At 55.8% G+C, this 22,792-nt stretch overlaps 9 protein-coding genes across 11 annotated transcripts; 5 read left to right on the top strand and 4 right to left on the bottom strand.

Annotated features, from left to right (window-relative positions):
* Positions 1-82: 82 nt before the first annotated feature.
* H257_02698 lies at positions 83-1,732 on the bottom strand. Of its 2 annotated transcripts, XM_009826446.1 has the most exons (5): positions 1,182-1,732; positions 1,020-1,093; positions 757-971; positions 379-500; positions 83-278 (listed from the first exon to the last, which is right to left on the bottom strand). In XM_009826446.1, exons 1-5 carry the CDS (start codon positions 1,674-1,676, stop codon positions 171-173), a joined length of 1,014 nt encoding a protein of 337 aa, XP_009824748.1. In that variant the 5' UTR covers positions 1,677-1,732; the 3' UTR covers positions 83-170. The 2 variants fall into 2 exon arrangements, with proteins under 2 accessions (XP_009824748.1, XP_009824749.1); XM_009826447.1 differs by lacking the exon at positions 83-278 and having other exon boundaries at positions 338-500.
* A 685-nt stretch (positions 1,733-2,417) lies between these two features.
* Positions 2,418-3,754, top strand: H257_02697 (hypothetical protein; the record flags this gene model as incomplete). Its single annotated transcript, XM_009826445.1, has 1 exon — positions 2,418-3,754. One exon carries the CDS (start codon positions 2,418-2,420, stop codon positions 3,672-3,674), a length of 1,257 nt encoding a protein of 418 aa, XP_009824747.1. The 3' UTR covers positions 3,675-3,754.
* A 167-nt stretch (positions 3,755-3,921) lies between these two features.
* H257_02696 (hypothetical protein) lies at positions 3,922-6,995 on the top strand. The gene has a single exon (XM_009826444.1). The coding sequence runs from the start codon at positions 3,991-3,993 to the stop codon at positions 6,835-6,837; it is 2,847 nt and encodes a 948-aa protein (XP_009824746.1). The 5' UTR covers positions 3,922-3,990; the 3' UTR covers positions 6,838-6,995.
* A 330-nt stretch (positions 6,996-7,325) lies between these two features.
* On the top strand, positions 7,326-10,148 carry H257_02695 (hypothetical protein; the record flags this gene model as incomplete). The annotated part of the gene is made up of 1 exon (XM_009826443.1): positions 7,326-10,148. One exon carries the CDS (start codon positions 7,326-7,328, stop codon positions 10,146-10,148), a length of 2,823 nt encoding a protein of 940 aa, XP_009824745.1.
* A 211-nt stretch (positions 10,149-10,359) lies between these two features.
* H257_02694 (hypothetical protein) lies at positions 10,360-11,433 on the top strand (the record flags this gene model as incomplete). Its single annotated transcript, XM_009826442.1, has 3 exons — positions 10,360-10,375; positions 10,418-10,815; positions 11,293-11,433. The coding sequence occupies 3 exons, from the start codon at positions 10,360-10,362 to the stop codon at positions 11,431-11,433; spliced, it is 555 nt and encodes a 184-aa protein (XP_009824744.1).
* A 163-nt stretch (positions 11,434-11,596) lies between these two features.
* H257_02693 (hypothetical protein) lies at positions 11,597-14,586 on the bottom strand. The gene has a single exon (XM_009826441.1). It carries the CDS (start codon positions 14,506-14,508, stop codon positions 11,686-11,688), a length of 2,823 nt encoding a protein of 940 aa, XP_009824743.1. The 5' UTR covers positions 14,509-14,586; the 3' UTR covers positions 11,597-11,685.
* Positions 14,587-14,799: 213 nt separating this feature from the next.
* Positions 14,800-18,314, bottom strand: H257_02692 (hypothetical protein). Its single transcript, XM_009826440.1, has 12 exons — positions 18,116-18,314; positions 17,941-18,061; positions 17,730-17,880; positions 17,526-17,680; positions 17,084-17,475; positions 16,448-16,895; positions 16,235-16,400; positions 15,942-16,182; positions 15,641-15,882; positions 15,490-15,579; positions 15,334-15,434; positions 14,800-15,272 (listed from the first exon to the last, which is right to left on the bottom strand). Exons 1-12 carry the CDS (start codon positions 18,298-18,300, stop codon positions 14,823-14,825), a joined length of 2,742 nt encoding a protein of 913 aa, XP_009824742.1. The 5' UTR covers positions 18,301-18,314; the 3' UTR covers positions 14,800-14,822.
* A 385-nt stretch (positions 18,315-18,699) lies between these two features.
* On the top strand, positions 18,700-20,227 carry H257_02691 (hypothetical protein). The gene has a single exon (XM_009826439.1). The coding sequence runs from the start codon at positions 18,747-18,749 to the stop codon at positions 20,070-20,072; it is 1,326 nt and encodes a 441-aa protein (XP_009824741.1). The 5' UTR covers positions 18,700-18,746; the 3' UTR covers positions 20,073-20,227.
* A 435-nt stretch (positions 20,228-20,662) lies between these two features.
* Positions 20,663-22,462, bottom strand: H257_02690. Of its 2 annotated transcripts, XM_009826437.1 has the most exons (5): positions 21,620-22,462; positions 21,369-21,520; positions 21,091-21,290; positions 20,969-21,020; positions 20,663-20,903 (listed from the first exon to the last, which is right to left on the bottom strand). In XM_009826437.1, the coding sequence occupies exons 1-5, from the start codon at positions 22,401-22,403 to the stop codon at positions 20,694-20,696; spliced, it is 1,398 nt and encodes a 465-aa protein (XP_009824739.1). In that variant the 5' UTR covers positions 22,404-22,462; the 3' UTR covers positions 20,663-20,693. The 2 variants fall into 2 exon arrangements, with proteins under 2 accessions (XP_009824739.1, XP_009824740.1); XM_009826438.1 differs by having other exon boundaries at positions 20,663-21,020.
* Between the last annotated feature and the right edge of the window lie 330 nt (positions 22,463-22,792).

Here is a 22,792-nt window from a genome sequence, read left to right as displayed (position 1 = left end):
CAAGTGCACCATAATACACTGGCCATCTACGTTAGTATATATACTATATATACTTTGAAAGTAGTACTACGCAACTAGCCACCGTCAAACACGTTTCTATATACTGTATATATATATATCTATTTCATGGTACAGTATACATTTTTTCAGATCATGGGATACTAAGTTTGCTAGGGAAAGAAATAATCCACCGCCGACTTGGTGCAGTACAACCCGAGCGTGATGAGCACCACGCCCATACACCGCAAGATGGCTCCGATGGTTTGATTTTTCAACCGCTACCAAATATCCCGTCATTCACAAAAATTAAATATATTACTATTCCAGAGTTTGAGCGATATATAATAAATATATATACTAGTATACTAGTTCTTGTACCTGTTTGTATGTCTTGAGCAAGGTCAAGAGCACGTAAAACCAAGTGGAAATACCACATGCTACGCCGATGCTGAATAAGACGGCCAAACCGAGCGTAAACTGCAAATACCCCGTGTGGTACACTACAGAATTAATACATTGTCAAGTCGATATATTCGAAATTGGAGTGAGTAGTGGGGTGCTCAATCGAATGAGCAAAGAACCAAATCGACAGACAATCAAAGATCGACCAATCAAAACACACAACACACGAATCAAGTAGCCAATCAGCACAATATAATCGATCGATAGATTTGGCAAAGAATCAGCACAAAAGTCCACCACATTTTAAAAGCAAGACAATACTAGTCAACAAACTCGAAATGGAGGGCGGGGTACCACTGGCCAGTGCCCCGGTGTACGTGGCAAGCAAGGCCGGGTTGAAGCCAGACATGGTGAACCCGAGCAGCAAGTGCTTTACGAAGATTGCACGCGCTGTGCTAGCTCCAAATGGACGCTTGGAGGGCGAGTTGGTGTCCGATTCGATCTGCGGTTGAACTTCGAGTCGAAGGAACACGACCCCAACTACGAGCAACATGCATGCGCCAAGAATCCTATCCATTCTCATGACGACAACCAACAAGGAGGAGGTGACGCCGTACTTGGACACAGGTAAGAGCCACCCGACGCCTACAAGGAAGCTACCAAATCCCCAGTACGCCACACCAGCATACGTCTACAAGTTTACATACCAAAGAAAACGTGAGAGTCGCTAGCAACTTCTAGAGAAACTTGCGGCAGCATCGGTAGATATAGCATCGTACCGCTTCGGCGACAGCACCCCCAAGTGCCACCGTTTGCGCGTCCCAGTATTGACCTTGAATTCCCATCTTCAACACCATGGCGGACGTAGGACCAGCGATGGGAATGGAGCCCACGAATCCAAAACAGAAACCGGCTACAATAGGCAACACGTACGACAACAACCACAGGTCTGGGCCCGTCGTCGGATTAGGGACGGGTGCAGCACTGGTGACGGCGACCCCAGGAATGACTGGGGACGATGGTGATGCTACTAGCAATTCTGGCGTTGGTACGATCTGCGTCGTGATGGCAATAGCACCCGACGGCGCGGCGGATACAGGTTGCAACGGAGGTGGTGTGGGCACCACAATATCGTCGAGGACCAAGTACATTGAATACATTCCCACAATAAGAAGGCACACGATGATGGAAGCCATAGCGGCTAAGATGGTCACGTTGCGGTGTCGTCTCTTCACTGTGATGTAGTTCATGCCTTTCTTGTACAGAGGCAGCATTGTGGTGGACCCCGCTTCGGCGGCAGTTAACACTCGATTTTTCCTGGAGGTTGTCGATTCCCTCGTACCCATTGGTTGGATTTTGACCAATCCACGGATTTCATAAAACCATTTAATGGATAAATATTGCTATCATTTATTTAAAACAAAAAAACGTAACAGCTATATTGCAAAGAAAATGTTACTACGTAGTACTCCGGAGTACGGTAGTACGGAGTACTACTTGACTTTCAGAACTCCCGCTCATATTATTATAAATTTTGGCCTGAGTGCAGAACTATTTTTTATTTAAATTTCGCAGTTCTAAGTAAGGTCGCCGCAGCGCGGGCATTAACGGCTTGATGTGCTGCTACGGCAAGAGGATGAGCCTGGCATACAGGTAAAGTGAATGGCAATCGCTACCTCATGTGTCCGGTGTCGTATCGTTGGACCAGGACGGCTGTGCGCAACTGTCGCCTGCCCAAAAGTCTGCAAAAGGTGAAATAAGTTCGAGTGGTTTTACTGTTTGACTCGATTTACTTTTGACCAATGGAATTGCTTTCCCTCCTTTGGAATAATAATATTTCTCGATGGACGATCTTGAGAAATATCGGACAGGGATGGACGATCCTGAGAAATACCCTTCTAAGTATATTAATTTTTCAGAATGTATGACAGGAGCGAAATTTGAAACAATTACATATCATTGATGGTTGAGATTATCCGGATATCGAATCTTGAATATCATCACCACACAAGAAAATGCCAAGTGGCACAGCCACAGCCGCGGCGCCGGCTACATCCAGCAATGCTACAGGCCAGCGCTTGATATTCCTGTTCACATATGCTGCGTACATTGCGGTGTACTTCACCCGCAAGCCATTTTCAGTAGCCAAGTCCACTTTGATGGCGGAAAACGTGCACACGGAGAGCGAGCTCGGACTCATCGACACGGCGTTTCTCGTGTCGTACGCAGTGGGTCAGTTCGCGTCCGGCCCCGTTGCGTCCTTTCTTGGGTCGAACCTTGGTCTTGCGTTGGCGTTCTTGGGTACTGGCGTGTGCTCGTGGGTGTTTGGGTCGAGTCCTTCCAAGGACATGCGGTCGGTCGCTTGGCTGGCCAATGGCCTCTTTCAAGCGTTCTTCTTTCCGTTCATCATGGACGTGTTGCGCGCTTGGTTTCCTCCATCTAGTCGCGGTCAAGTCTTGGGTTTGTGGACAACGTGCCAGCAACTGGGCGGGTTTGCGACCAGTGCTTTTGGTGCGTACATCCTGGGCACCTCCACGTGGCACAACGTCTTTGTCTTGCCCGCATTCGTGTCGTTTTTGTTTGCATTTATGTGCCTGTTCGTGCTCCAAACGTCCCCTTCGTCTGCTGTGGCACCATCCTTAGCTAACAACCTCCCAACCTCTAGCCAGCCCTGGTCTGTACCCCACTTGACCAACGTCGGCAGTGCGTACTTTTGCGTCAAGCTCGTTCGGTACACGTTTCTAGGTTGGCTTCCATTCTACCTGACGGCCATGCTCGGCTACTCCGCCGCAGAAAGTGTCCTTCTCTCCACCGCCTTTGACCTGGCGGGCACCGTTGGCAGCGTCGTGTGCGGCTATGCCTCGGACGCATGGTGTGGCGGCTACAGTGCGCGCATCGTAGCTCCCATGTGCGTTCTCTGTGGGGTCACCACCGTCCTGTATCCACACGTTGCTGCTAGCGGTCAGATCGCCAACATTGCGATCATGGCAGCCGTGGGGCTGTTTGTAGCTGGACCAGACTCCATGTTAGGAGGGGCTGCCTGCGCGGAGATTTGCGAACGAGCACACGCCCCGTCTGCGTCGACGGGTGCCACGGGCATCGTCAACGGCATGGGGTCGTTGGGGGCTATCGCGTCTGGCATGCTCCCCATCCTTGTGAAAGAATCGTACGGGTGGAACGTGTTGTTTTACACTATGGGGGGGCTTAGTGTCATGGGGGGGCTGCTGCTGCTGCCTCTGGCTAGAGACACAACCCACAAAAAAGTCGACTAGATTCTATAAGCTGGTTGATCATGTGAATCCACCATTGTCAACGCAATCCAAAGAGTTCTAATTGCAATTTTGGGCACTCAATTACAGTAAAGTAGTGCATCGAAGCTGTGTGTCAAATCGACTTTCATTTACTACAGTGCAGTATGTGATGGTATGGTCGTTCAAAATAGTTTCAATGGGGGACGTTTTTTGCAGCTAATGAGATAATATGACATCACTAACGAAGTTCAAGGGAGTGGTATCTTAAAGCGTTTCGAGCGTGACCCTTGGGCCTCCACACGACAACCCCAAGTTTCATTCGCGTAGTGTCACAGGCATGCTGCGCGTAGCTGTACTTGCTAGCTCAAGCTTCGGGCTCGCATTGGCGGGATACCGTCCATGGGATGTCGCGGGTGTGATGGATCCAGTGTTGATCGCGCGCATTGAAGGTTACATGCCACCGATTTGCTCGTCGCTGTATGGCGACAGCGAGCACTGGACGGACTGGAGCATTTGTTCGGCGAAATGCGGCGCCGGTCAACAAGTGCGCTATCTCAGCAATGCTGGCGTTCAAAACCTACAATCCAACGGATGTGAGATTTCTATCGACAAGCGCAATTGCACGGGGACTGTGTGTCCTCGCGACTGCCAGTACAGTGACTGGCTTGGAAACACCAACAATGGGTGGAGTGTGTGCGACAAGGGCACGGGCACGCAAACCCGCACTCGCGTCGAACTGATCTCGGCCGAAAACGGGGGCAAGTCGTGTTCGGACCTGTGGGGGCCGCCCATTCAAACCAAGAACTGCGCCGTGGACTGCGAAGGGAGCTACGGAGCGTGGGGGAACACTTGCAACGGCAAAACAGGAACGGTGGCCCGGCAGTTCAACATGGCGGTGACCCCACTGAACGGTGGCGCGGCGTGCCCTGCGGAGGTGGACTCGAAAGACTGCAACCCCGCGTGTGCGGACATTCCGTGGGGTGAGTACAGCGCGTGCAGTCCCGTGACTGGCAATCGCACTCGCACGCGCGATGTACCCGTTGACGCCAACTGGTTCAAACTCACGACGATCCTCAAAGCGAACAAGTGCCCCACCATTGACGTGCAACCTTGCAACGTGCATTGCCAAGTGGGTCCGTGGTTGGATGCGGAAGCTGCCACGTGTGACCTCAACACGGGTACCAAGACCCTCACTCGCCCCATTGTACAACCCGCTCGTTTTTGTGGCACTCCCTGCGACTCAGCCGCACATGATACGCTTCTGACCAAGACGGTGCCGTGCAGTGTGTCGTGCGTGGTGGACAAGTGGGGGCCGTGGACGTGCGACGAGTCGACGGGAGTCGCCACTCGTCGTCGGTCCGTGCTTCAAGCGCCGCTTAACAACGGCACCGCCTGTGGCGACACGAGCCAGACGCAAGACTGCCGGACGGTGTCGTGTCCGATCTGCGCGGCGACGTGCGAACCCACCGAGTGGGTGGCCGACATCGCGTGCAATATGACCACGTGCACGTCCAAGAAGGTCCGGTCTCGACGATACCCTGACCGAGATGCCGACAAGCCGTGCCAGTTGGAAGCGTTTGACCCGTGCACGGCCGACGCGGTCATGGGACCGTGGTCCGACTGGAGTGAGTGCGATGACTCTGCCAAGCGCACTCGCACTCGGGCGATTGTTTCCCCAGCGTGCAATTGGGGAGCGGTGGCAGGACACACGACCGAGACCCAGTCGTGCCAGTCGATCTGCCTGCCTCGGCACAATCCGTGGCCGGTTGACGAGGACGGCCAAGACGTGTGGGGGCCGTGCAACCAAGCCACGGGGCTGCAGACTAGACGTCGCGGGATTGTCAAGCCCCCCACCGCTGGCCAAGAGCCCTGCCGAACGTCGGAGACCCGCTCATGTGCAGTCAACTGTGTCCTGGACTCGTGGAGTGCCTGGTCCAATTGTGATAATGGTCTGCGCAACCGCACTCGCAGCATCCTCCAGCCCATGCTCAACGGGGGCAGTCAGTGTGGACCCACCCAAGAGACGGACGACTGCGCGGAGACGTGTGTGACTGGGGCGTGGAGCCCGTGGAGCGCACCGGACGCCGAGTGTGTGTGCTACAGCACCCGCGACCAGTTATCCCCGGCACGCAACGGAGGGGCCTGTGTGTTGACGCAGAGCAACCCGTCGTGTGTTCAGAACTGCATAGTTGGCAGCTGGAACGTGACGGGGGATTGCCTTTTGACCGGGCCACACGCGGGGTACCGACGACTAACTCGGGCCGTGATTACGCCACCGTGCAACGGCGGCGCTTCTTGTGGGGCGACCGAGTCTTGGGAATCGTGCGACGTCCACTGCGTCATGAGCGACTGGGGTCCGTTTGGCAAGTGCGACCTCGCAACCCAGACGTCGACGGCAGAGAGGGCGATCGTCCAACAAAGTTATGGCAACGGGGACAGTTGTGGTGCCACGACCAAGACGGAGCCGTGCGGCACGTGCGCCGACCTCCTCACGCCTTTCAATTACGAGTCGTGTGACCCTGAGTCGGGCACGCGCACGGGGGTCGCAAAGTGGAAGTACACGCCCAAACAAGGGCAGAAATGCACGTTGCAAGTCACGGAACCCTGTGACGTGGACTGCAAACTCACACCATGGACGGCTGGCAAGTGCAATGTACGAGGCACCCTCGCGGGTAAGCAATCCTTCACGCGGAAGGTTCTAGTCCATCCGTTGAACGGTGGTGACGCGTGCGGGGATTTGGAGAAACTCGAAAAGTGCAGCGTCGATTGCAAACCTACCGACAAGTGGGGAGAGTGGGGTGACTGCCAACCGAATGGATTGATGAACCGTACATTGGGCATTGATTACCCCGCCCAGCACGGAGGTAGCAATGATGCGTGTACCGTATCAGAATCCAAGGCCTGCGCTGTGGACTGCGCGATTGATACAGCGACCGGAAAAGTTAAGCGTGGCTCGTTGAATGGCGGATTGTCGTGCCAAGAAGTAGCCACGGCTGCGGGGCTGCATGGTGACTACTCGGACGTGAGCAACGCTTCCCAATTTGCTACCTTGGCCAGACAACACAAGGAAGTCGTGATGTCGATGTTTGCAGCTGGCGGGGTCGGGGTTATGTTGTTGGTTGGGGTGATGAAGCGCAGATTCCAAGAGCGTAGCCACGGATACAGCTCGGTGTCGCACACGTAAATGAGTTGGTCGTGTCACACGACAAGTTTAATGCATGCAGGGCATATCAAGTTTGCACACTAACGATGGATGTTCTTGTGATTGAAGACTCGAATTTCAAAACTAGCTAGTGGAGTTACGTTAACAATACTCAACCTCATGGTATCAATCCTTGTCAACATATCTGTTCTGATGGCAACGATCAGTTACGATGCGTTTTGGGGGCCATTGATTGATGTGTACAAGATTCAAAGACGTGTTTAGGTTGTATTGTTCTGGTGGGTGTAGTCTGCAATGATTGGCTAGAAAATGAAACCTCTGATTTATCCGGAAATGCGTGATCTTCGAAAGTGCAATCCTACAAGAATACAGCGATAGAATGGTTTAACGAAGACTATGAGCATTCAAACGACCTGATTAAAATATCTTGTGGGTTACCGTCTCAAAAAGCTTCAAGAGGTGATTCATCTTCACATTTGCTTTGTTGTGCTCAAGTGTCCTCTCTAAGTATGCGTCTTTCCCTGTCATTGTCCATTATCTATGCTGCCAATGCCGCGCAGGCGTTGAATTACGACCCCAAGTCGGTGCTCGGTGTGAACGACCCCGTGTTGATTGCCAAGATCGAAGGCTACATGCCTCCCATTTGCTCCTCGTTGTACGGCGACGCCCAGCATTGGACGGACTGGAGCATCTGCTCGGCCAAGTGCGGCAAGGGTGAACAAGTGCGCTTCCTCACCAACGACGCCAAGAAGAACCTCCAATCGAACGGGTGCGAGATCTCGATCGACAAGCGCGAATGCAACGGCAACGAATGCCCCCAGGATTGCCAATACTCGGACTGGCCGTCGCAGTGGTCCACGTGTGACAAAGCGACCGGCATCCAAGTGCAATCTCGTGAAGAAATCACCCCCGTCAAGAACGGCGGCAAGACATGCGCTGAATTGTGGGGCGGCGTCACGCGCACCCGCCAGTGCGATGTCGACTGCGAAGGCTCGTTCGGCGAGTGGTCGGAGTGCCAAGGCAAGTCGGGCTCCCGCAGCCGCGTGTTCAACAAGACAGTGCAAGCGTTGAACGGCGGCAAGAAGTGCCCGGCGCCCGTTGAGACGGAGCGCTGCAACCCCGAGTGCCAAGCCATTGCGTGGGCGCCGTTCAGCGAGTGCAACCCTGTCACGGGCCTGCACACCCGCACCCGCGACATCCCTTTGGACAGCAACTTTATCCACCTCAAGTCGGCGCTCAAGGCCAACAATTGTCCACTGACCGACACCCAGCCGTGCGACTTGGACTGCAAGGTGTCCGAGTGGAACGACAACGGCACGTGTGACCTCTCCACGGGGACGCGCAAGCTGACGCGCCACGTCGTGCAAAAGGCGGTCAACTGCGGCAAGCCGTGCAACTCGCTGGACCACGACACAAACCTGGAGTCGACGGAGACGTGCCCCGTGCACTGCCAGTTGAGCGACTGGGGCCCGTACTTCTGCGACAAGGTGTCTGGCGTGTCCACGTCGACCCGCACGATCGTGCGCCAGCCCCTCAACGGCGGCAACACGTGCGGCGACTTGCAGCGCACCAAGGACTGCGGTCCGTCCACGTGCGAAACGGGCGACTGGAACACGCAAGAGTGCTCGTACGACACGTGCACGGCCGTGCGCACCCGCGAGCAGCTGTACCCCAAGCGCGACCAGGGCAAGCCGTGCAACCTGTACGACAAGACGCCGTGCACGCTGGACGCCCAGATGTCCGAGTGGAGTGAATGGAGCACGTGCGACGCCACGGGCCACAAGAAACGCTCGCGCGAGATCCTCAACAGCGCGTGCCACGGAGGTGCCCCTGCCGGCCACACCCACGAAAAGACCACCGACGGGTGCGGCAACATCATCTGCGACTCGGTAAACAACCCGTGGCCGTCCAACGAGGATGGAGACGTGTGGGGGCCTTGCGACCAGGTGTCGGGGATCCAAACCCGCCACCGCGCCATCATCACCAAGCCCACGGACGGCACCGTGTGCGAGACGCAGCAATCCCGCACGTGTGCCGTCAACTGCGCGTTGGATGCGTGGCGTCCATGGTCCAAGTGCAACGAATGCACGGGCCTCCAGAACCGCACGCGCAGCGTGTTGCAACCAGACTTGAACGGCGGCAACAAGTGCGGCGACACCAAGGAAGTGCGCAACTGCGACGTCGTATGCGAAGCCACCGAGTGGACCACGTGGTCTGAGCCCGACGACTCGTGCACGTGCACGCGCACGCGGACGGAGCTGTCGCCGGCGTTGAACGGAGGCCAGTGCGTGTTGGAGGACACGGATAAGCACTGCCCCCGCAGCTGCGAAGTGAGCGAGTGGAGCGCGCCAGGCGAGTGCCACACCGAAGGCAAGCACGCCGGCCTGCGCCAATTCAAGCGCACGGTGCTCAAGAAACCGTGCAATGCCGGCGCGGCGTGCCCGGAGCTGGAGAAGTGGGAGACGTGCAACGTGGACTGCGAAGTGGGCGACTTGACCGACTGGGGCAAATGCAACCTCAAGACGCAACTCCAAGAGCGTCACCGCCCCGTGCTCCAGCAGCCTTACAACGAAGGCAAGCAGTGCGGTGCGACCACCGAAGTCCGTGCGTGCGGGACATGCAGCGACCTCGTGGGACCGTTCAAGTACACCAAGTGCGACAAGGAAACGGGCACCCGCACGGGCGTGGCGTCGTGGATCGCCGAACCCAAGCAAGGCCAGGAGTGCCACCTCCAAGTCACGGAACCTTGCGACGTGTCGTGCGACGTGTCCGAGTGGAACGCGGGCACGTGCGACGTGCACACCGCCCAGCAAGTGTTCACCCGCCAAATCGTCGTGGACGCCAAGAACGGCGGCGTCGCGTGTCCCCTGGCGGACGAACTCGTGCGCCACGAGCCGTGCAAGGTGGACTGCGTGGCATCCGACCTGTGGGGCCCCTGGTCCAAGTGCAACGGCCAAGGGTTCTCGTCCCGCAAGAAGATTGTGGACATCGTGGCCCAGAACGGCGGGTCCAACGCCGACTGTTTGGTCGAAGAAGTCAAGGTGTGCGCCGTGGACTGCGCCATCGACACGGATACTGGTGATGTCTTGCAGCCGGCGCTCAACGGCGGCAAGTCGTGCAAGAAGATTGCGGCGGAAAACAACCTCCCGGGCGACTACTCGGACGTCACGACCACCACCAACTTCATGGCCATGGTCAGCGCCAACAAGGAATACGCCATGGCTGCGTTGGCCACTGGTGGCGTCGGCCTCATGTTTGTCGCTGGCTTGATCTCCACGCGCCGCCAACGCCGCGGTGGATACGACTCCATCTCCCGCCAAATCCCCAACTAAAAACCCGTTACATTTCGAGTGCCGTAGCATAATGTGCATTGAATATAATACATTTTGAGTGAACAATCGTCGCCCATTGTATTGATCCATCGGCCTTGTTGGCATATCTCAGAATGAAGACTGGTGCCATCTCGAGAGCAATTCCAGCAGGACGAGTCAGGAACGGTTTCGGCTACCCCTACTCATGATTTTATCACAACCTTCGAACACCATGTACAAGCATACATGTATTAGCGACAATGAAATCACGACTTATTGAATCAATGCAGCTACAGTTGAGGTCAAAACGCCAGCGACCAATCCCGACGCCGACGATTTCACGGTCGTCACTGGCACAGCGGCTGTGGTGGCAGTCGGGACAGCCGCGGTCGTGTTGCTCGGCTTGACAGCAGTCGACTTGGCCTTGATCCACGCCACGGGGTCCTTGGTTACGAGGACGGACAAGTCGTTGTTCCACAAGGAACACGATGCCAACTTGAGTCCGTTGGCTTCACCGACCAACGCCAAGAAGTTCTTGGACGCCAACGAGGCGGTGGCCTGCTTGTCCGTCGGGAGGGCATCCGTGGTGGAGAAGGTGAGTCAGTCGAATCCAGCGTCCGTGGTGCACCCGCCCAAGTTCTTGGATCCCTTGACAGCAGCCACGATTGTTCAGCTGTGCAAGCCGCAGGTTGTTGGGCCGAGACAACCAGCGACGTATGCGAGAGGATAGTGATGGCTTTCATGTGCGTTGTTTGGAGCAAAATGTGTAATGTGTTGCTCTGGGATTACTTAAAAAGGACATCCTTCAGTGGAGTTCCCTACGTTGTGCAAGTCCATGCAATTCGGCTATGGGAAAGGTGGTCCGACGACACGACCTATTTGATCTTGATCTGCCGGTAGCCCAGCTAGATGACGCTTTGAAGCTACTAGTAATGGCAATGGTTGAAGTTGCTCAGTCAAGCGTCGCGGGTGCCTGACGATCTGCAGACTTTACCGGCCCTCTACCGACCGAAAAGCTGCGAACTAAGTTAAAATATTAATAATTGTATCGCAATCAGTTTATCACACTCAACGTGGCCAATTAGAGGTTTTTCTTATTTCCAACATGCGAATAAAATGATATAGTAGTGTAGCATTCCGGCCTTCGCAGCATTTCGGTCGGTAGACTGCTGTCAAGCCGAGCAACACGACCGCGGCTGTCCCGACTGCCACCACAGCCGCTGTGCCAGTGACGACCGTGAAATCGTCGGCGTCGGGATTGGTCGCTGGCGTTTTGACCTCAACTGTAGCTGCATTGATTCAATAAGTCGTGATTTCATTGTCGCTAATACATGTATGCTTGTACATGGTGTTCGAAGGTTGTGATAAAATCATGAGTAGGGGTAGCCGAAACCGTTCCTGACTCGTCCTGCTGGAATTGCTCTCGAGATGGCACCAGTCTTCATTCTGAGATATGCCAACAAGGCCGATGGATCAATACAATGGGCGACGATTGTTCACTCAAAATGTATTATATTCAATGCACATTATGCTACGGCACTCGAAATGTAACGGGTTTTTAGTTGGGGATTTGGCGGGAGATGGAGTCGTATCCACCGCGGCGTTGGCGGCGCGTGGAGATCAAGCCAGCGACAAACATGAGGCCGACGCCACCAGTGGCCAACGCAGCCATGGCGTATTCCTTGTTGGCGCTGACCATGGCCATGAAGTTGGTGGTGGTCGTGACGTCCGAGTAGTCGCCCGGGAGGTTGTTTTCCGCCGCAATCTTCTTGCACGACTTGCCGCCGTTGAGCGCCGGCTGCAAGACATCACCAGTATCCGTGTCGATGGCGCAGTCCACGGCGCACACCTTGACTTCTTCGACCAAACAGTCGGCGTTGGACCCGCCGTTCTGGGCCACGATGTCCACAATCTTCTTGCGGGACGAGAACCCTTGGCCGTTGCACTTGGACCAGGGGCCCCACAGGTCGGATGCCACGCAGTCCACCTTGCACGGCTCGTGGCGCACGAGTTCGTCCGCCAGGGGACACGCGACGCCGCCGTTCTTGGCGTCCACGACGATTTGGCGGGTGAACACTTGCTGGGCGGTGTGCACGTCGCACGTGCCCGCGTTCCACTCGGACACGTCGCACGACACGTCGCAAGGTTCCGTGACTTGGAGGTGGCACTCCTGGCCTTGCTTGGGTTCGGCGATCCACGACGCCACGCCCGTGCGGGTGCCCGTTTCCTTGTCGCACTTGGTGTACTTGAACGGTCCCACGAGGTCGCTGCATGTCCCGCACGCACGGACTTCGGTGGTCGCACCGCACTGCTTGCCTTCGTTGTAAGGCTGCTGGAGCACGGGGCGGTGACGCTCTTGGAGTTGCGTCTTGAGGTTGCATTTGCCCCAGTCGGTCAAGTCGCCCACTTCGCAGTCCACGTTGCACGTCTCCCACTTCTCCAGCTCCGGGCACGCCGCGCCGGCATTGCACGGTTTCTTGAGCACCGTGCGCTTGAATTGGCGCAGGCCGGCGTGCTTGCCTTCGGTGTGGCACTCGCCTGGCGCGCTCCACTCGCTCACTTCGCAGCTGCGGGGGCAGTGCTTATCCGTGTCCTCCAACACGCACTGGCCTCCGTTCAACGCCGGCGACAGCTCCGTCCGCGTGCGCGTGCACGTGCACGAGTCGTCGGGCTCAGACCACGTGGTCCACTCGGTGGCTTCGCATACGACGTCGCAGTTGCGCACTTCCTTGGTGTCGCCGCACTTGTTGCCGCCGTTCAAGTCTGGTTGCAACACGCTGCGCGTGCGGTTCTGGAGGCCCGTGCATTCGTTGCACTTGGACCATGGACGCCACGCATCCAACGCGCAGTTGACGGCACACGTGCGGGATTGCTGCGTCTCGCACACGGTGCCGTCCGTGGGCTTGGTGATGATGGCGCGGTGGCGGGTTTGGATCCCCGACACCTGGTCGCAAGGCCCCCACACGTCTCCATCCTCGTTGGACGGCCACGGGTTGTTTACCGAGTCGCAGATGATGTTGCCGCACCCGTCGGTGGTCTTTTCGTGGGTGTGGCCGGCAGGGGCACCTCCGTGGCACGCGCTGTTGAGGATCTCGCGCGAGCGTTTCTTGTGGCCCGTGGCGTCGCACGTGCTCCATTCACTCCACTCGGACATCTGGGCGTCCAGCGTGCACGGCGTCTTGTCGTACAGGTTGCACGGCTTGCCCTGGTCGCGCTTGGGGTACAGCTGCTCGCGGGTGCGCACGGCCGTGCACGTGTCGTACGAGCACTCTTGCGTGTTCCAGTCGCCCGTTTCGCACGTGGACGGACCGCAGTCCTTGGTGCGCTGCAAGTCGCCGCACGTGTTGCCGCCGTTGAGGGGCTGGCGCACGATCGTGCGGGTCGACGTGGACACGCCAGACACCTTGTCGCAGAAGTACGGGCCCCAGTCGCTCAACTGGCAGTGCACGGGGCACGTCTCCGTCGACTCCAGGTTTGTGTCGTGGTCCAGCGAGTTGCACGGCTTGCCGCAGTTGACCGCCTTTTGCACGACGTGGCGCGTCAGCTTGCGCGTCCCCGTGGAGAGGTCACACGTGCCGTTGTCGTTCCACTCGGACACCTTGCAGTCCAAGTCGCACGGCTGGGTGTCGGTCAGTGGACAATTGTTGGCCTTGAGCGCCGACTTGAGGTGGATAAAGTTGCTGTCCAAAGGGATGTCGCGGGTGCGGGTGTGCAGGCCCGTGACAGGGTTGCACTCGCTGAACGGCGCCCACGCAATGGCTTGGCACTCGGGGTTGCAGCGCTCCGTCTCAACGGGCGCCGGGCACTTCTTGCCGCCGTTCAACGCTTGCACTGTCTTGTTGAACACGCGGCTGCGGGAGCCCGACTTGCCTTGGCACTCCGACCACTCGCCGAACGAGCCTTCGCAGTCGACATCGCACTGGCGGGTGCGCGTGACGCCGCCCCACAATTCAGCGCATGTCTTGCCGCCGTTCTTGACGGGGGTGATTTCTTCACGAGATTGCACTTGGATGCCGGTCGCTTTGTCACACGTGGACCACTGCGACGGCCAGTCCGAGTATTGGCAATCCTGGGGGCATTCGTTGCCGTTGCATTCGCGCTTGTCGATCGAGATCTCGCACCCGTTCGATTGGAGGTTCTTCTTGGCGTCGTTGGTGAGGAAGCGCACTTGTTCACCCTTGCCGCACTTGGCCGAGCAGATGCTCCAGTCCGTCCAATGCTGGGCGTCGCCGTACAACGAGGAGCAAATGGGAGGCATGTAGCCTTCGATCTTGGCAATCAACACGGGGTCGTTCACACCGAGCACCGACTTGGGGTCGTAATTCAACGCCTGCGCGGCATTGGCAGCATAGATAATGGACAATGACAGGGAAAGACGCATACTTAGAGAGGACACTTGAGCACAACAAAGCAAATGTGAAGATGAATCACCTCTTGACGCTTTGAACTCCGTCACTTGGAAGGATATGTTGGTAATTGCATTTGTATATCACTTTTAGATTGAGTGTAGCGGACGCACGTATTGCCAAAAGGTTGCTTTTTGGAACATTCCAATCCGGATAAGTCGGGCGTTTCAAGTTTCCACCAATCCCAGCCCAGGACTTGGCTAAAGGTTGCCGTACTACATCCTTTGGGGTTACAACACGAAAAACGGCACAAGACATCCAAACTACCTGGCAGTATAATTCCAGTGTATTACAAGTCGTTATAGACTGGCGGGGGGTCCGTAAACACATATTTCGTTGGGAGGTCAATGCACTCATCCGTCGCTTGGTCCACCATTGTGGACTTGCGCAGCATGTCAGCCTTCCGCTTCTTGGCTTCCAGATGTGATTTCATACTGGAGTTGGACACGGTTTTCTTGGACGACGTTTGCCGCTCTTGCTCCTTCTGGTGGCGCACCCCTGCAAAGAAGAGCGCCTCGTCCTTGGCTTTGAGGCTTTCCTTTCGAGCGTATATGTCTTCCTGGCAGCATCGCACTTTCGTCACGACCGAGTATACGTGCTCGAGCTTCATCTCCATGAGGAGGGCATCCGCATAAATCGGACGAATGTTTTGAGCATACAGCGCCAACTTGACGTTGAGCCACTCCTCGCCCACGAGAAACACGGGGAATTCTTTGGCCACTGCTAACGTCATTTGCTCCTAGCATATAGTTTTTTGAAAGTTACAGGTTGAATCATGCAGTGAAGCAAAGTGTACACACGTTAAACGATAGGTCGTCCGGGACGCATGAAAACCCCACGCTCGCCAACACGGCAAATATCTTGGATCGGAGGTCGACTTTGGCTGTGGCTGTCACCAACCCTACATCCATATGCAGGTCCATGTCATCATTTGTGTATTCGTACAGACGACGTACGTCGGCTAGGATCAGTGTGTCGGGTGCCTTTTGAATGCACGAGCGCTTGTTTCAGCCGCACGAAGGCCACCACCGGCTGCTTGTCACTCCCTAGAAGTGTTGCCCACTTCACGATGGTCCGATACGTATATATCATATCTATGACCCCCACCAGACGAGGGAGACGGGGGCGTCACTTGCATCGCAAGCGGTCGCGCAATGTTTTGCAGTAGTCCCGTGGCAGGTCGTTGGACCCCCAAGCGAGTTTCTTCGTCCGCGTACATGCGAAGCAGCATCTGGGTGGCGCTGCATTGGGTTTTACTCTTCCACGCTTGAAAATACGCCACCGCCTTGACATTTTCACACAGTTCAGCGAGTACACCGAGGACCTGGCCGTGCATGAGCTGAGGGCACCTGCATGTGTTCATCATCATCATTCCGCTCCGTTAATTATTGCTAAGTTTTGGACGTACACTTCGAGCAAATCGAGGAGGTTGTCGACACCCTCGGATTGGATCAGACACAGCTCGCTCTCGGCGTTGCCAATGATGCTGTCCCAGACACATCCCACGACGGATACGATCAGGTTGTCCTGGCTCACCGCGTGCGCGGGTTCAAAGTGCAAGTGCAAACTCAATACGGCAACCCCTTGAGCCCGGCGGAACCGCGTTTGATTGGCGTCGTGGTGGTGGCACATGGCACCGCATACGGCAACTATCCATCCACCAGAATGAGAAAAATGGGTGGCTGGGGGCGTTCGACGTACTGGCCGTGCGGCGCACTGCACACGCCCGAGCGACGTCTGCAAACAGCGTCAGCATGACTTCGACACCGCCGATGTTGCCCACGTCCGTTTGCATATCGTTGGACGTCGAGATGAGCTCGTGGAAGAGCTGGAGGGCCAACGCACTGGCGTCTTCGTCGTGGCTTGTCTACGGCGCGCCACGTCATCGCACACCATCTAATGTCGTTGTGGTACCTGCACGAATTCCAACAGCGCGACGTGGCCAAGCAGTTGGACAAACAGGTCGGGCATGCGCGGGGCCAGCGTCGAGAGGACATGCAGCGCCATGACTTGCAGCACATGCCGTTGGGCGGGTGTAAAGTGCTGCCCACCGTGGTGCGATTGAGGAGACACGTACAGCAACAATACGTGAATAAACGGCGAGTCAGAGACCAGGCGGGCGGCTTCCATGTTGTCTTTGGCCACGTCGGCTAGCACCACCCATAGCATGTGCTTGAACTCGAAATCTTCGTCGCAGGACGAGGCAAAGTGGGATGATTTGGCCAAAGTTGACGTGGTGGTGCTGGGGAGGTCCGCGGCAGTCGCGTATTTGAGCAAGGTCCCGAGCAGTCCGGATTCTGCGAACAGCGGCAGGTTCCGCGCCTTGGACGCGAGAATGTCGAGGATCATCAACGTGGTGTTGCTATAGTACGACAAAACGTCAAACATGGAAAGGGATAGAACTTTCAGATGTGGTCAATGTGGACATAAAAAAATGATATATTTTGAAACATCCACATGATGTCAAAAGTGATATATATATATGAGACCAATCTGAGAAAAACGATAGCAACAGTGACATCACTTCCGACAACTGCAGTGAGTTATTACCGGAGTTCCTTGTCTTGTTTGCGGTAGCCGTGCACGAGCAATCGCTGCAACAGCTTGTGCAGCACTTGAAACGTCCGAAGGCTACCCATTGCGTGGATGGCGTTGGTCGTGCGAAGCGCGTGGAGCATCACGGCGCGTGATCTGCAGCTTTGGATGGTGGCAGTGGTCGTGGCGCTAATCTCCAGCACGTTCCACAGAATTTCAAGGCACAGCGGCAAAAATTCGTCGCGCAGGTCGTCGATTTGATCGAGGATGTCTAGAATGCGGTCGTGGCTGCCGTGGGCCGTGAGGATCTGGGCGTTGGGTCCCCAGCTAGAGATCTCTTGAAGCAAGTCCACGATGGGGAATAGAAGCAAGTCCATCCGTTTGTTGCGGTTAGCGTCGTCACTGGCCTGGGTATTCGACAGTTGGAACACCTTGTGACAATGATGTAATATCGCACCTCTTGGTCGTCCAAAAGACGCTGCAGGGCCGCGGCGGACGCCTCGACAATCCCACAACGCTCGACGAGTTGCTGGGAGTAATCTCTGGGCAGCGGTCGCTGGTCATCGCTATGGTCGTCCGAGTTGCCGCTTTGTCGAGGGGGATGGCCCAGACCTAAAAGAGCGACTTGGGAATCCAGAGGAAAGCGCAACGAGTGCCATACATGCGCCGGTGGCCAATGCTCGAAGGGTGTCGGCGGCAACGACTTGGATCTGTGGTTCGAACGACAGGAGAAACTCGCCTAACAGGCACATCAACGTGTGCAACAACTGGGGCGACGTGAACTCTTCGTTCGATTTCACTCGCAAGTATGGCTACATGCATACACAGTTGTTAGGATGGCAGGTATGGAATATGGTCAAGTCATAATGTACTTTGCTGCAGTGGGCGACGAGGCCACACACTGGCTCGATCAACACGTCGACGCCAGCCTCGATCTTCTCGTATGCGACGCGCAATATCGCCTCCACCTCTGGCAAATCTTGCATCTTGAACCTATGGTTGTGTGTTAGAAGAAGGCAAAATATGCTTTTATAGCAACGAACACACCCCGATGGAAATTTCTGAACCAACACTTGCAGCAGCGCCACCTGCCGCGAGTAAAGGTCGGCCGTCTGTTTGTCTTGGAACGTGTCCAAGATCTTTCTGAAGTCCGCGGCGCTACCAGCGTCGTCCACCATGGTTGGCTCTATCGTTGCCACCGCCGTACTCGACAACGCCGTCCTGGCTTTCATAACCGCTGTAGTCGTTTCAACAACATCGGTTTCACCAAACCCGAGTGTCGAAAACACTATCCGGATTTCATTGCATTCTCCGCGTATTGATTCCAAACAAAATACCATCTGAAAGCCGAATTTAAGATCATTCTAACTTGGACGGACTGTCACCAAACGCTTGTTCTACGACTGCCGCAGCAAATCACCCTAATGTACACGTCACATATGTCTAATTGTGGTGCCGTGAAGCTGGCCCCTTTGCCGAACGAAGTTACTGTGTGCATTGCCAATCGTCCGGATACGAACGCCATCTCTTTGCACCGAGCGATTCGATTGGCTAAATTTTGTTTTCGAGCCAGAACGGTCTCGGATTGGTCAATTTAGTGACGGAGGGGTTGGGATCAATCCTGTGGAGTTGAACAAACCAGTCATTTCAGTCAACCCCTTCGTCCATTGCTGCGAATATGAGCTTTAGCCGCGTCCTTCGTTCGTCGGCGTCGTCTGTCGGCGTGCGTCATGCCAGCTCCCTGTCCGAAGTATTTTCCTCGGTCCCCACCGGCACGCCTGCGTCGCTCTCCAGCGAAGTCACTGTAGGTAAGACCACCAAGGGCCTCGGGTTGGCGTCGTCGTCGCCGGCGTACGCGACGACGGCCACTTTGGGTGTGGTGTTCAACACTGGTTCCCGCCACGAAACGGCCAAGGATGCCGGTATTTCGTTGTTGGCCAGCAAGATGGCCTTCCGTGCCACGAAGGACCAATCTGACTTGGCGGTATTCCGTGACATCGAAGCGATCGGAGGTTCCGTGTCTAGCCGCGCCGGCCGCGACTACGTGTCGTGGAACATCACCGTGGCGCCCGAGTACGTGAACGACGCCGCGGCCATCTTGGCGGAATCGTTGTTCGCTCCCCGCCATGCGGACTGGGACATCAACACCCAAAAGGAAAAGGTCGCCGTGGACGAAGAACTGTTCCATGCCAACGCCGTCGAGCTCTTGGTGCAAGGCGTGCATGCCGCTGCGTTCTACGACAACCGCACGTTGGGTCGCTCTATCTACGCCAAGGACAACTTGTCCAAGTTGAACTCGAAGCACTTGGAAGCGTTCTATGCGCACCACGCCACCGCCAGCAACTTGGTGTTGGTCGGCCGCAACATCGCCCAGGCGTCGTTGATCGACGTGGCCAACACTTACTTTGCCGACATCGCTGCCGGTCAAGTGACTGCCACCACCCCCGCCGCGTACGTCGGTGGCGAACACCGCACGGCCGCGTCCTCGTCGCATGCGTACGTGGCGGTGGGGTTCTCTGCCGGCGGCGCCCTTGTCGGCAAGGACTTGCACACCGCGCACGTGTTGGAGCACTTGCTCACCCAGCGCTCGGGTCCGTTCTCGACGGGTTTCGCCGCCAACTACGCCGATGCGTCGTTGGTGGGGTTGAGTGGCGTGGCCAAAGCGGGCGACGCGTCCGCGCTTACGTTCGCCTTGCTCAAGGACATCCAATCGTTGGCCAGCCAGTCCGTGGCGGCTGCCGAGTTGGAAGGCGCCAAGAAGTCGAGCGGCTTGGGCTACAGCTCGTGGGTTGAGTCCAAGGATGGGTCGCTCACGCAGCTGGCCCGCTCCGCCAAGACCCAAAAGGCCATCACCGAACGCGATGTGCAGCAAGGGTTGGCTGCCGTGACCGCCGCCGACGTCCAGGCGTTGGCCCAAAAGCTGGTTGCGTCCAAGCCGCTGTTGGCGTCCGTGGGAAACGTCGCCGCCGTGCCTCGCTACGACGACATTGTCAAGAAACTGTAAACAACCAGGACGTGGGATATCTAGTACTAGAAATGAATAGATGGCCTTTGTCATGTGGTTCCGTTACGAAGTTTTTGTTGATGAGTGGTCACTTCATACGTAGTATGAGTTGTAGCTGCCATAACGTCAAACAGGGTGGAACTTTTGGCCTGCTGCGATGGTATGTACGTACACTATTGTGGATTCGTTACAAATTTCCAGACCTCGCCGAATCGAATCTCGCCGCTGAATCGACGCTATTGGCTAATCCAAATTTGAGTAGATTTGATTGGCTCTTACAGAAAAGACAAAATATTCAACCAATCATAACTCCAGCGTGATTCAATATTGATTAGACCAACACCAGGAAGGTTATAGCGAATTCACAATATCTCTGGTCTACACATATGGGGGACGAATAGAGCCATGTCCATTGCATAAGATGAGAAATCCACAAACCCTTTAACATGCATCGACAACACCATTCAAGTCTTCATGCTGTTGGCTGGTGGGGGGGGAGGGGCGTTTGCAAATGCGATGGCGTTTTGAATACATGAATCGTCAGGTACGGTACTACAGGTACTAGTTACAGTATGTATGCAAATGGAAACTGGAAAGGGGCGTTCTTGTACTAGCGTTAGTTTAACTGTCTTGTACGAGTTTGCCTGCGCGCGCCGCGAGTTTTTTCGCCGACGGCTTTCGCTTTCGGCGTTTGGGGGGGTGTACCGCCTTGGGCAGTTCGTAGCTATCTTTGGACGCCGGCCACTGCGCCCCCCAGTGCGCCTTGCGCGCTGCACGGTACACATCACGGATCGCCCGGCCTTTGGTCACTGGTCGTCGCTCCAACTCACCCTATGTACCGATCGCCCCGTCATCAACTTGTACATGCCACCGGTGTTTGGATGGTTCTGTCATACCTCGGGGTGGCATAAGTCCAACGTCACATGACGCGAGCTCAACAACGGCCCCCTACGCCGCCGCCACAGAAGTACGTATTGAGCTAACTCTACAACAGATTCGGGTGGTGCGAGTATATTACCGCGTCATGCGGGCCGGCGGAAGCTCTGTCCTGGTGGCCACGTCGGTCTCGGAATTGTGGCTCGCCTTCTTCTCAATCGTCACGTACGAAAACTTCATGCTCGTGTAGCCAGCCCATCGTTGGGTCGTCGGTAGCCGCGGCTGCGTCACGCGAGGTGTCCGCTGCACGAAATGACACCACTCGCCTTCTTTCATGGGGCACTATACCACCCACAAGTTGTTGCTTGTGAGTGTATGTCGCATATGCCCGCTCGAGGCGAAATGATGGTAGGTACTTACTTCTTTTTGATGGGGGCACGGACCGAGCACTTTGCCGCCTTGGATGCGAGGCGTGGCGTCGTCAGACACGACCACTTCGTCTGCATTGGTCGTGAGGGAGTCGAGGATAAACTGTCGAGCTGACCGCACTTGGAGCGACCCCCACGAGTTGCCTATACAGTGACATGTACATGTCAAGTCCCATCCATAGTAGTCATGGAAAGTTAGCGAGGTTTATGATGGACTAGATACGAGTAGATGGTCGTGGGTACCTCGGTCCACGAGCACCAGCCGGCCGTTTTCAGCAAGCAAACTCCACAGCGTCGACACGATCGCAATCCGCTCAATGTCGTTAGTGATGTCGCTCAGCACAAAACTGGCCATAATCAAGTCGTACTGCTTGCCCTTGGCGATCTCGCGCTTCATTTCACCGAGGGATTTGCGGAAACTCAGGCCGCGGAAGCCTTCCATGATCACGTTGGCGGCATCCGCCATTGACTGACTCGGTTCCACGAGGCGGTACTCTTGGAGCGACTCGTCAAAGAACTCCTTGGCCACCCACGACGCCGTGCCTGGCCCCGACCCGAAGTCAAGCATCGACTTGGGCTGGAAAGGGGTTGCTTCGCCGTCGGCGTCTGTCATTTGGCGCAGCACATGGTGCACGGACGAGTACACGCCGTCCATTTCGAACGCCATGTACGCCATCGTTTCTTGCGGGCCGTAGAGGAACTCGGGGATCTTGGCCTTCTTGTCCATCTCCCATCCGATCTGCTCGTTGTGGCTATCCCACGGGAACCGCGACTTGGACGTACCAAGGGTGATCGTTTCTTTGAGTTTTTCCAACTGGACTTGTGTGCGTTCCTTCAGCAACATCGACACGCGTTGCCGCAACGGCTCGGGAAACACGTGCAACTGGTTCAGGCCAATGGACGACAGGCCATCCACGATGTCTGCGGTGTCGTTGATCTTGGAGATACGACTGATCGTCTCCTTGCCCTTGGTCAGTGCAGACTTGGCCGAGCTCCAGAACGACCGCCGACCCGCCAACATCATCATGATCGTTGATTGATTGAAGTTGTTGGCCAAGCAAGTACACGGCGCGTTGATTGGTCAGCGGTTGACACGAAATAGTGTGAGCCTTTTGTACATTTCTCAGAAACTCATTTATAGTCGAAATAAATGATAATTTCATTTATTACATGATCATTGTGTCATTGTGTCAAGCACCAATCAATAATATGGGCGTGTTCGGAGCGACTTTTGTGTCAGCGGTTTTTGGAAAAGTAGCCAATCAAAATCGTTTCCATCGACTTTTGCAAAAACCGCTCTGGACGACCTCCCTGAGGTCGTTTACAGCGACTTTTGGGATTGTGGCTATTTATTGGTCAAAAATATCAGAATAAATTGTTGGTTGCAAACCAAAATTTCGCAGGAGTACGCCCAAA

Source organism: Aphanomyces astaci (assembly GCF_000520075.1).
Source record: "Aphanomyces astaci strain APO3 unplaced genomic scaffold supercont1.4, whole genome shotgun sequence".
In the NCBI taxonomy this organism is placed as follows: Eukaryota; Oomycota; class Saprolegniomycetes; order Saprolegniales; family Verrucalvaceae; genus Aphanomyces; species Aphanomyces astaci.
Note: the sequence above shows the minus strand (reverse complement) of the source record. Positions and strands in the feature narration are given on the sequence as shown.

Coding starts and splice junctions, on each gene's coding strand:
- H257_02696 (XM_009826444.1), top strand. CDS start 3,991: ATGCTGCGCGTAGCTGTACTTGCTAGCTCAAGCTTCGGGCTCGCATTG.
- H257_02692 (XM_009826440.1), bottom strand. CDS start 18,300: ATGAAAGCCAGGACGGCGTTGTCGAGTACGGCGGTGGCAACGATAGAG. Junction 16,401..16,447: donor CGCTGTTGGAATTCGTGCAG/GTACCACAACGA, acceptor GGCGCGCCGTAG/ACAAGCCACGACGAAGACGC. Junction 15,273..15,333: donor CGGACGACCTATCGTTTAAC/GTGTGTACACTT, acceptor ACTATATGCTAG/GAGCAAATGACGTTAGCAGT.
- H257_02690 (XM_009826437.1), bottom strand. CDS start 22,403: ATGATGATGTTGGCGGGTCGGCGGTCGTTCTGGAGCTCGGCCAAGTCT. Junction 21,291..21,368: donor CGTGCCCCCATCAAAAAGAA/GTAAGTACCTAC, acceptor TGGGTGGTATAG/TGCCCCATGAAAGAAGGCGA. Junction 21,021..21,090: donor CCGCCGGCCCGCATGACGCG/GTAATATACTCG, acceptor GCGGCGGCGTAG/GGGGCCGTTGTTGAGCTCGC.
- H257_02691 (XM_009826439.1), top strand. CDS start 18,747: ATGAGCTTTAGCCGCGTCCTTCGTTCGTCGGCGTCGTCTGTCGGCGTG.
- H257_02693 (XM_009826441.1), bottom strand. CDS start 14,508: ATGCGTCTTTCCCTGTCATTGTCCATTATCTATGCTGCCAATGCCGCG.
- H257_02698 (XM_009826446.1), bottom strand. CDS start 1,676: ATGCTGCCTCTGTACAAGAAAGGCATGAACTACATCACAGTGAAGAGA. Junction 972..1,019: donor TGGCTCTTACCTGTGTCCAA/GTACGGCGTCAC, acceptor GAGAATGGATAG/GATTCTTGGCGCATGCATGT. Junction 501..756: donor CACCGGGGCACTGGCCAGTG/GTACCCCGCCCT, acceptor TTAATTCTGTAG/TGTACCACACGGGGTATTTG.